Below are 12,198 nucleotides of genomic sequence, written 5' to 3'. Positions count from 1 at the left end.
TTCTGACCTGGGATGGGGGTGATGAGATGCCGTTTGGGTGCTCGTCCGGATGTAGGGGAGCGCAGAGGAGGAGTTCTGACTAAAACACACAGAGAACTGTAAAATAGCTTCCAGAACATGGTTTCCAAAAAATTTAAAATGTTTCCAATTTCTGATCTGAGGATCAGAAAATATGTACAGAACAGCTGGTGTACAGAACACAAAACGAATGTAGAGCGCAAGCATCAGCGTTTTCAGGAATGTGTAGAAATATCATACTCACGTGAGCGGTACTTGAGGATCTCATATGCCTCCACTTCGAAAGGGGCGACCATGTTGTTGAAGGTCCCCAGGTCAGACGGGGCTATCAGCATCCTGAGGAACATGGAGGTATTTACTCTGCAATCCTGTATTAGATTACAGCCGTTTTTAACCGTAAAAGGGCCACTTCACCAAAAAACAATGCTGATTTATTTTGCACATAATCATCTCATGCACATCCAAAAACTCTCAACCGTTTTGCGCACATTCTTTTAGTTTGACAGTAGAGTAAATTCGTTTCAATATGGCCACCAGTGATGTCATTGGGGACATTGAATGCTTGTGTTGTGTTAATTACAGCTCCATGAAATGATGTAGATGAAAAATAACAATACCTTGTCTTATAGGGATGGCTACCTTATCCTTTCATTGAGCTGTAATTAAAACAATACAAGGATTCAATGTCCCCGATGACATCACTGGTGGTCATATTCAAACTCAATTACTCTCAAACTAAATGAATGTGTGCAAAACGGTTTAGAGTTTTTGGGATTTGAGATTATGTGCAAAATAGATCTACATTGTATTTTTGGTGAAGTGTCCCTTTAAATGTCTTGTCATCAAGTATTTGGATTTGAGGGACTAATCCTAGTGAATCCACAATCCCTCAACTAGCTGCTTATCTTTGAATATTCTATACTTCTTACTGCCCCCATTCACAGCCCCTCCCCTCTTTCTCCCTATACCCTAGAACAGTAGTTCTGAAGGTGGGGTCCGGGGGCCCCCAGAGGTCTGTGAAGAGGTTCCAGGGGGTCCCTATAGCTAAATTAATTTCACTATAATTGAATCTATAAGGAACACAATTTCAGAATTATGGTCATAGGTTTCACTCTCTCCTCTAATGATCTCCTCATCTACAGTACAGACATAGAATTCTATATAAAACATAATCTAAAAAGCTAAATATCTCGTCAAATGGGGATCTGTGGTGTGTAATCAGTCAGTTTAGGGGTCTTGCCCTAGAAGAAAAGAGGAAGAGGAGTTTGACAACGGGGTATGAAGACTGGGCTGTGGCTTTACTTATTATATAACTGAACATCCCTCAAAATTATATTATCTGATTTGTATCTTTTTGTTTCTTGTTGCCTACTGTACATAATTTATAATGTACTTATCATCTGAGCTACTGTATAACCCTATATATAGGTCAGTGTGGTATAACCTAGTTTCAAATAACTGTATTCTGATATCAGTCTTGTATTACAGACTTGGTTGGCGGGAGCAGGGTCCTGGCTCTGGCCTGGGAAAGCCCCATCTTACCCGAATGATCACCTGCTGCTCTGGAGGAGTGGCTAATGATCACCTCCCTCTTTGGAGGAGTGGCTAATGATCACCTCCCTCTCTGGAGGAGTGGCTAATGATCACCTCCCGCTCTGGAGGAGTGGCTAATGATCACCTCCCTCTCTGGAGGAGTGGCTAATGATCACCTCCCGCTCTGGAGGAGTGGCCAATGATCACCTCCTGCTGTTTTCCTCCTGGTCCTTACCTGACCTCCCTCAGCAGCAGCAGCTTCTCAGGTCTGTCCAACACGGCCAGCAGGTGGTGCACCAGGTACTCCACTGAATGCTCCATCACATACTGCAAGAGCAAGGACAGCTTGGATGGTAATATTTGATGAAAGAACGAGTTTGGCTTTTGTAGACCTGACAGAACACAACTTCTCATATTGGGGGAGTAATACTTGGAATATGGCACAGAACTTAAAATACACTGATGGGTGTTTTGACACAGCAACACAATGACGGTAAGCATTGTAAAGAGCACATCAATTACAACATAATACAAACAAATGGTCAATAAACCAGAATAAAGTCATCAATAAAGTGCAGATTCTGGGCCAGCCTACTGTATTTACCCTCATGCCAATGAACATTTTATTTTGACCTAAACCTGTGTCATCAGTGGTTCTGGGTATTTACCATCATACCAATGAAACGTATATGACATAAACTCTTGTCTATCAGTGGTTCAGGGTATTTAATTTACCCTCCTGCAGGTCTTCATGACAACATCCACTTCCTCGTCGGTCAGCAGCCTGCGAGCCATATCCTCCACCACGCCCAGCAGCTCTGGGTTCGGCCGCTGTCCACGATCCCCATCTAGACATTTAAATGTGAACGCATCCATAATAATGTATAGTAATGACTCTGTTAGGGCTGGTAAACTATATATTGGGGGGGGGGGGGGGGGCAGACATGTTTCAGTATCCACAAATATAGACTGTTCCTGCAGAAATGTTACCAGTGTCCACACATATATTGCACCTGCCAAACAGTATCCACAAATATAGACTGTCGAAATGTTACAGTATCCACAAATATAGACCGTCCCTGCTGAAATGTTAGTGTGTCCACAAATATAGACTGTTCCTGCAGAAATATTACAGTATCCACAAATATACTGTGCCTGCAGAAATGTTACAGTATCTATAAATATAGACTGCACTTGCTGAAATGTTATAGTAACCACAAATATAGACTGTCCCTGTTGAAATGGTACAGTATCCACCAATATAGACTGCACCTGCTTAAATATTACAGTATCCACTATCCACATATATAGACTGTCCCTGCTGAAATGTTAGTGTCCACAAATATAGACTGTACCTGCCCAAATGTTAACAGTATCCACAAATATAGACTGCGCCTGCTGACATTTTACAGTATCCACAAATATAGACTACACCTGCTGACTACAAATGCAAATGAATACAGGTTGCATTCACTTGCCCCGTTCTGTGTGCCCAAATTAAAATCAGTTACAAGTTTAATAGGAGGGACACAAAATGATGCGTGCAGGAATACAAGAGCTGTGACATCAACTGAGAGCACAGAATAATGTGTTCTACCTCTGGAGGAGGACTTGGAGCGCCCCCTGGAGGCATCTCTCTTGCGCCCTCTGAACAGCAGATTGACGAAGGTCTTGGAGCGCTGCAGGGTGCTCTTCTCCTCCGGGTCCTTTCCTTTCTGCTGCTTTTTATCCTTCTTCTGCTTGACCTCTGTGGCGGGACAGGAAACAAGATATTAACATTAATTCTTGTATAGCAATAGATGGATATAGCAAGATAGCATAAGGATATATAGTATAGTATTGTATAGTAGTGTACATAAGACCCAGTGCCTCATCTGTAGCTTAACACTGTATTGCAGGACCTTAGCATGTCTTTATGTATTTTAAACTTTATGTACATTATACATGTCTTATTCTTATTACTTGTATTATTGCACAATCGCTGCGGGCATGACCACCCGCATTTCACTGTATGCCCTGTATGCCGTGACAAATAAAACTCTTGACTTGACTTAATAATAGAACGCATTGACACAGTGCATGATAACAGATATGTGTTGCTGGGTTTGCATTAGGCTTGTGATAATAACTGTAAGCAGTGGCCTAATCTAATACAGTGACTTGCAGTTAACAGATATCTGTAATGTAAAAATGGCCTTCAGTGAAGAGTGTGACAGAAGGTGGGAGATGGGAGCGCATGTGTAACACATAACAGAGTTATATTAAAAACCTTTATCCATCGAGGGAAGATGTTTCAGAGCATGTACAGTATGTGCTTTTTCACATACACATTTCACAGTTTGAGTTGTTAGGAACCGGTTACAGGTAGGCTCAAATGCACGACACGAGAAACAGAGGAAAATTCAATGGGCATTTAATAATATGTTGCAAAAAGTTAACGCACTCCAGTGCAGTGTGTGTGTGTCTTGAGCCTGGCGGGTGGGTATCCGTGACCGGGGGGAAGCAGGCCATCAATAAATGAAGATCTGGCGCTGATGAATGGAGATCCTGGTCCTCTTGTAGGTGGTGTGGTGATTAGACGGCAGGTGTGGAATCAGCGTGATGATTATCAGCTGTGCCTTTTGCGTGCCCATAGAGTGTGTGCCGAAGTGCAGGGAGTGAATGGGACAGACATAGGGTTAGAGACAGACAGGGGTGTGTGAGGGAGACAGAGAGGATTGTGCAGGTGAAACCGTAACAGGACCCACCCGTCCCCCCCCCCCCCCCCCCTGGAGACATGATCTGGGAATCCAACTCCGTTCCTCTGGTCCATAACCCTCCCAAACCACCAGGTATTGGAAGCCCTGGCGACGAACCTTTAGGAGCCTCCGGACCTGTTGGCCGACCTGGTACTCCGGGGCCGGAGATCCACGCCGGTTGGCGCTCTGGGTGGTCCGTGCAGTGGCGTGGAGCAGTGCAGAGCACACCGAGTTCCAGATCTGACGACAGCGGTGGAGGTGGGCCTGAACTGATGGTACTGACGCCTCAGTCTCCTGGAAGGGGAGTAGAGGTGGCTGGTATCCTAGGGAGCACTCAAATGGCGACCGGCCGGTGGAGTCGTTGACCATTGCATTCAGCGAGTACTCAACCCTGGGCAGGTCCTTGCTCCAGGACGAGGGGTGGAGAGAAGACATGCAGCGAAGAGCTGACTCCATGCTTTGATTAGCCCTCTCAGCCTGTCCATTGGACTGGGGATGGTAGCTGGACGTGAGACTGACCGTGGCCCCAATCCCCACACAAAAAGCTTGCCAAACCTTGGACGTGAACTGGGGGCCACGGTCAGACACCACATCCTGAAGAAAGCCGTACAGACGGAAGACGTGGGTGGTTAGTAGTTCCGCTGTCTCTGTGGCGGTCGGGAGCTTTGCCAGGGCTATCAGTCGAACTGACTTCGAGAAACGGAAAACTGGGCACGGGGAGAGGCTGCAGCAGGCCTGATGGAGGGCGATGGGACGTCTTGTTCCGTGTGCAGGTAGGGCAGGCAGAGACGAGCTCTCTGACGTCTGCGGCCATAGTAGGCCACCAGAACCGTCGGTGTAGAAAATATAACGTTCTACGTGCCCCAGGATGGCAAGCGAACCGGCTAGCATGGCCCCACTGCATGACCTCGATCCTGACAGCTTCCGGAACGAACAAACGCCCTGAGGGGCCAGTCCGGGGATCAGGCTGAGTGCGCTGGGCCCTCCAAACCACTGCCTCGAGGGAAGGATGGTGTCCGGAGTGGTTGTATCCTCCTCCACGGCATGAAGTCGAGACAGTGAGTCGGCCTTGACGTTTTGAGATCCTGGGTGGAAGGTGATGGTACAATTGAAACGTCCCAGGAAGAGCGCCCAGCGAGCCTGGCGTGAGGTCAACCGTCTGGCCGATCTGATGTACGTCAGGTTCTTGTGATCCGACCAGACGGTGATGGGGTGTTTGGCGGCCTCCAGCCAGTGCCGCCACTCCTGGAACGCCTCCACGACAGCTAGCAGCTCACGGTTCCCAATGTCGTAATTGGCCTCGGCGGGGGGTGTAGCAACGGGAGTAGAATGCGCAGGGGTGCATCTTCTGGTCAGTAGATGCCTGAGAGAGTACACCCCCGATTCCTGTGTCGGAGGCATCAACCTCCACGATGAAGGGTCTCGAGGGATCAGGGTTGACTAGGACCGGCGCCAACGTGAATCGAGCTTTAAGGTCCGTGAAGGCGGCACTGGCTGCAGGTGTCCAGACGAAGGTAAGCAGGGAGGAGGTGAGTGCCGTGAGAGGAGCGGCCACCAGACTATAGTCCCGAATGAATCGCAGTTGGCGGAGCCGAGGAAGGACTGTAACTGTTTCCGGGTGGTAGGTTGGTTCCACTCAATGACAGCCTGGATCTTCTTGGGGTCATGCCGAGTCTGTCCGCCCTCCATGATAAACCCCAGGAACTCCACGGAAGGGGCATGGACTCTGATAGAAAAGTAGCATAGTCGTTGAGTAGGTCGGGGCAGGCGCTAAGGGTAGACTGAGCCCAACTTAAAGCGTAACCAGTGGTGAGGTTAGTTAGGTAGGCCACAGGGGATGCGGGAGAAAAAAACGTATTGGGTTGATGAACAAAAATTAACTCACATTGGAGAAGGAAACCACGGAATTTAGTGAATTTACCGTCAAAGGTGCGGGGGGCTGGCGAGACTTGGTTCATGGGACTGACCGGTTGGATGAGTGTGAGACGGGGCAGCGGAGGGTGGTGACACTGGGGACTGAGCAGAAGCGGTGGGAGGAGTAGGTGACAGCGTGAGTGTGGCCACCTGCCCCGACAGTACCTGGATAGCTGACAGGAGATCCCTCATCTGAATGGTGCCCCCCTTCTGGAGAGTCTCCTGGGCCTGTAGTCGATCGTTCAAGGCTTGGATGGCAGTGGAGGCATCACGAAGCAAGCGCCCATGGTCAGCAAGGAATCCTGCCTGAGCCTGTAGAGACGCCTGTGTCGTCGAGTCCCCCGTGTTGGCTGAGCCTGTTTCCATGATCAGATCTTCTGTTAGGAACCGGTTACAGGTAGGCTCAAATGCACAACACGAGAAACAGAGGAAAGTTCAACCCTGAAGGGCATTTAATAATATGTTGCAAAAAGTGAACGCACTCCAGTGCAGTGTGTGTGTGTCTTGAGCCTGGCGGGTGGGTATCCGTGACCGGGGGGAAGCAGGGGGTTGAAGCAGGCCGTCAATAAATGAAGATCTGACGCTGATGCATGGAGATCCTGGTCCTCTTGTAGGTGGTGTGGTGATTAGAAGGCAGGTGTGGAGTCTCCATCCATCAGCGTGATGATTATCAGCTGTGCCTTTTGTAGAGCGTGCGCCGAAGTGCAGGGAGTGAATGGGACAGACACAGGGTTAAAGACAGACACGGGGTGTGTGAGGGAAACAGAGAGGATTGTGAAGGTAAAACCGTAACACACAGTTACACACATTAACACCTAGCAGTTACACACATTAACACCTAGCAGTTACTAGGGTTGGGTACCGTTCACCTGTGAATCGATACCGGTACCCAACGGTACCTTTTTTCTGTACAAAATGTGTCCAAACTTCAAATAATTTATTATCATTATTATTTTTTTAGAACAATTTGTTAATATATACATAATATTGAAGCAAGCGTCTGCATCTAGCTTTGTAAAGTGTAACCACACTTGCGACAGTTTTCGGCTTGCCATTGCCCCGACTGCTTTGTTGTTGAATCAAGTCAAATCCTAGGTAAGCGTGTATTGTGCGCGTGAACGTTGACATGAACGTGCAGCAGACTTCAGTGTTTCCCCTGAAAAGAAATTCAACGGCAGTGCTGTGCTGCGCGCATGCTTCCGGAATCCATATTTGTGCGTGCGCACGTGCCACCGGAATACATATTAGCGCACGCTGCCGGAGAAATTACTTGAAACTACCTTAGAATTGTTCGAGATTATTCATGTTCATGGAGTCATGTGTGTGTGAATTTGCTAGGGTGTTTTTGGTGTGTCCGCTGACACTAGAAGTGCTCTGGAGGCCCAGGTAGCTGCATATTTGTACACTGAAAAAAATGAAATCTTATCAAGTGAAAATATCTTGTATTTGATACAATAAGTCCAATATTGAGTAGAATTATCTTTAATTATCTTATTCCACTGGCAGATAATTTTGCTTATTTTTTCTTGGTTTTGGTCCATTTAATCTTTTTTAAGAAAATGTTAATCTTGTTATCTTAAAACAAGATTAAATTGACCAAAATCAGGGGGGAAAAAGCTAAATGATCTGCCAGTGGGATAAGATCATTCAAGATAATTCTACTCAATATTGGATTCATTGTACCAAATACAAGATATTTTCACTTGATAAGATTACATTTTTTGCAGTGTAGTTGTAATCAGGGTAAATGTCAAGATTAATGACATGCCTCAACACTTTTACATTAACACTTTTCCCGCCAATCACGTTGTACGGCGGGTTTCAAGTTCATGCGAATTCTGCCAATAACGGCGTACGGCGTGTTTCAAGTTCATATTTCATATTTTCGTCATGGTATTCATATTTCACTCACGGAGCCTTGTCATATGCTGCGGGAGCCATCACAACTCTGCAACGCTTCAATACTGCCACCTGGTGGCTGATCTGCGAGTTGCAACCGGAAGTGGATCTCTTGTGATACCGGTGCGTCTCCCTATTCCGTCCGGCCACTCGTTTATCGTCCCTGGACTCAAGACACACACCGTGGATATGAATCTTTGCCATAACTCAATAATCCACATGATTTGGGCGTATATTCGTATTATACAAACCGGAACTGGATCGCATTGATCCACATCACATAACTGGGATCTGTTTGCTCCACTCTCATCGTTCAACGCTACGAGGAAGCTGCCGTGAGTTTCAGCGTTTTTCTTTATCATTTTCTATACAAACTGCTCTGATCTATATATCACCCATACTATATAAATCATTTAACGTCGGTCACGGAATTATAAACGATCCCCCCCCGTTTTTAATATAACGTTGATCGGTATCAAACGGCATTTGATAATCTAATATATGCATTTATGTCTATATCTCACGTTCTAGGAAATACTGCAGAAAACGATAAAAACATATTTATACTCTAGACGGTATTTTCGTATGAATGTGTGAATGAAAAAGTAAAACGTTCCTACATCCTGAACGATAGCTAATCGATGTTGAATGGGCCATAGTAATGTCAATTTAGCAATACAATTTAAAAAGTTATAGCCCTGCAAAGAAGGTAGACTTACAGTACTGGCAGAGAATGGTTTAGGATGATCAAAATGGTGGCAGAGAATGTGTTAAGGGCGGCTGGGTGGCGCAGCGGACATTGCGCTCGTCACCAACGCAAGAGACACCGGTCTCGAATCCGGCTGTCAGCGTTGCCTCCGGCTTGGGCCGGCCGTCATACTGGCTCAATTGGCAGAGTCAGCGGGAGGGGAGTCGATGGGTGGTAGTCTGGTCGACTCCTACAGGTCGGTCAGGCCTGCACAGCAAAGACAGGAAATGGCGGGGGCAGTGTGAGCCTCGCCAATGAGAGTCCGCGCTGGCAAGTGAAAAGAAGTGACTGGCTGCCTCCACATGTATCGGAGGGGACATGTGATGGGCTTCTATCCTCCCTACGACCGGCCAGTGGGGGGCACATGCGAGCAACGATCAGGACAGGGGAGGGTGAATTGACACGAGAGGAAATTGGGATGGGAGAAAAATCATAGAAAAAGGAGGAGAAAAAGTAGGAAAAAAATAAAATAAAGTACACTATTTGTATTGAACATAGATATAGATGATTTAATAGATAATATAAATAGAAAACATAGACATACAGTAGATACATAGAACATACTAACTGTCTAACATACACAAATCATAACACTACAACAGCACGTTACACCTGAGAAGCAGGGGTGCAGTGCTCATGCCACGCGGTACCACGCCGTTCCACCACTTTTCTGAGCAGAAGCACGCACACGCACATGCACGCACTTGCACACAAAAATGCGTTCACAACTTTCACTCGACTCGTCGTGCCGTGCGCCAAGTACCGGTACTCAGCTGGCTACTTGTATTTGCATAACAATAGCATACAATAGCATAACAAAGAACGAGAAGAGCAAAACCAAAATACAAGCCCTGTACCAATTGGTGGGGGTTTGCTTGAGCTCTGGAACCTCTCACTAGGTGACAAATGGTCCCGACTGGAAGGATGAGACATTTCTTAAGTTGTGCTTCAGAAGGAAACTGTCCTTCTGTAAACTGTAAGTTACATTGTTAATTTATGTTGTATTTACTTTTCTAGTTTAAGTTAATTCAATTAAAGAAATTGTAACTACAATAGTGTATCTACAATTAAATTTAAAACATTGTTTGTTTTTCGACCATATCTGTTGACAATATAATTTCTTTATATTGAATGCTACATCCTGCTACCTTTTTCAGCTTCTCTATTTCAAGGCAATATTTACAAAAACTAAACTAAAACTAGTAATTTCCTATACATGTTTCCTACTATTTATGCATAATAATCATTCACGCGAGGGACGCGAGGGAACATTTATACAGAGATGCATACAAGCGGCCAGATGGTCTCCCTGCAGCCTGTTCCTCAGGTCAGTCTTCACCTGTAAATACGGAATCAATCACTAGACAATAAGTGGGGTGAGATTTGTGGCAAGTCAAATAACAAATATGATTACAAATTACTAGGGCTGACCACGACTAGTCGAATAGTCGACTAATCAATCGAAATAAGCCGTAGTCGACTGCCAACCTCTTATATTGGCATACATAATTTTTTTTGTCACTCTTTCCAAAAGCAAAGAGGCCTATAAGCGTGGCTAACGCTAATGGCACGCATACCAGCGAGGCTAACTGCCTAAGAAAACGGGCACAGAAAGAGGATTTTCACCTGTCTAATGAACACACTAGACAAATATCAAGATGTATCCATCTGGTGGACCAATTGCATGCTTTCACAGAGGACAAGAAGCCTTCAGTCGACTCCTTCAGACTTTAAGCACCCCCACAGCTCAAATGGAATGAAAAAATATATAATCATAATAATAATAATAAATATTATTATTCGCGGGGTAGTCTAGTTCATAGCAGCGGTGGTCCTGATTCAGCAGCGGCGCAGCGCCGTTGACGTCATCGGACTTACTTTTTTTTTTGCATGACCGAAATGTGGCACCGGTGGATCTCACGTGAATCGGTACTCGGTAGTACCGATGTGATTCGGTCGATACCCTTAAAAGTACCGGATTCGGTACCCATCTCGAGCAGTTACACACATTAACACCCACACAGTTACACACATTAACACCTAGCAGTTGCCCTGCAGCAAAACCACATTCCTGACAGTGTTGGCCACTGGGCAGCTTCAATGTAGCAGTTGGTGGCAGTAATTGTTGAGGGCATAACACCCCCCCGCCCCCATCCAGATTTCCACGCTCAATTTTGAGGAGTCGAACCTGCAACATTCCCGTCACAAGCCTACTTGCCGTCACAAGTACTTTTAGGCTTCATTGTGTTCCCCTCACCTGCTACAGTGACCTGGCTCTGTGATCTGCTTATGGGCCGGCTGGGTTTGCTGAGGGCCAGGAGGACGGCTGTCTTATGGGACTCTCTGCTCTCCCTGCCCCCCTCTGCCCTGATGACGGTGTCCTGGAAGAAGGTGGTGGGACCCAGGCTGCGGCTGAAGTCTGTGCCCATCTGGCCAGCCTGGTCGGTCTGCATGGCAGTCTCTGTTCGTTCGGACCCAAACCTGGGATAAAAGGATCAAAATCGGTTTGAAAATGTTTTGGGACTACTGTATTTTTCACACATCCCAATTTTAGTCATTATACCAATTCCCTTCCTGGTCGTTGTGCGCATTGCCCCACTGTCAGCCTGGGGAGGGTGTAGAACTACCACATGCCTCCTCTGATACATGTGGAGTTGCCAGCCGCTTCTTTTCACCTGACAGCGAGGAGTTTCCCTGGGGGTACGTAACGCGTGCATAGGTTCACGCTATTTCCCCCAGATCCCCTCCCTGCTGAACAGGCGCCCTGACCGACCAGTAGGAGTCGCGGTTTGCAACCACCGGCTTCCCACCCGCTAACACTGCCAATTGTGTTAGTAGGGACGACTGACCAAGCCGGAGGTACCGCTGACTCCCAATGCCTGAGTGATAACAAGGTCCCTTTTTGATGACCCAAGTGTGGCCAACTGGCAGTCCACTGGGAGCCACTTGTCTCAGCAACTAGCTGCCTCTGCCAGTTGATGAGACAAGCTCTCTATTGGCTATGTGATGTGGGGCAGGGTCAACTCACACTCCTACTTGGATGACGTTCCACTGTCAAACAGGAAGTAAACTAACCGGTGCTACCTTTACTCATATTGTTGTGAAAGGCCAGATTAAACCGAATATATATATTTATTTATATATATATATTTAATTGTATTTGTATATTCTCTAATATTCCCTGATATCCCTTGTATATTCCTTGTACAATATGCATTGAATATCCATTCTAGCCTACTGAACATCCCATAATAGTCTCCATTCTACTATTGGTCGAGACCTTGGTGCCAGGCTGCCATACCCCTCAGACCCAGTTCAAACGTACCGCTCCACATGTACGAACAAGTC

General features: G+C 46.4%; 1 protein-coding gene across 1 annotated transcript in view; it reads right to left on the bottom strand.

Moving 5' to 3' along the window:
- LOC311235155 (PDZ domain-containing protein 7-like) overlaps positions 1 to 12,198 on the bottom strand; it is a 44,289-nt gene that overhangs the window by 5,513 nt on the left and 26,578 nt on the right. Inside the window, exons 9-14 of the mRNA XM_084322513.1 lie at positions 11,108 to 11,331; positions 3,149 to 3,298; positions 2,287 to 2,399; positions 1,787 to 1,878; positions 263 to 354; positions 8 to 79 (exon numbers count right to left, since the gene is read on the bottom strand). Coding sequence (XP_084178639.1) covers positions 8 to 79; positions 263 to 354; positions 1,787 to 1,878; positions 2,287 to 2,399; positions 3,149 to 3,298; positions 11,108 to 11,331 — 743 coding nt within the window. The remainder of the gene's footprint in view (positions 1 to 7; positions 80 to 262; positions 355 to 1,786; positions 1,879 to 2,286; positions 2,400 to 3,148; positions 3,299 to 11,107; positions 11,332 to 12,198) is intronic.

This window comes from Notolepis coatsorum, assembly GCF_963971535.1.
Source record: "Notolepis coatsorum genome assembly, chromosome: 10".
Lineage (NCBI taxonomy): Eukaryota > Metazoa > Chordata > Actinopteri > Aulopiformes > Paralepididae > Notolepis > Notolepis coatsorum.
Note: the sequence above shows the minus strand (reverse complement) of the source record. Positions and strands in the feature narration are given on the sequence as shown.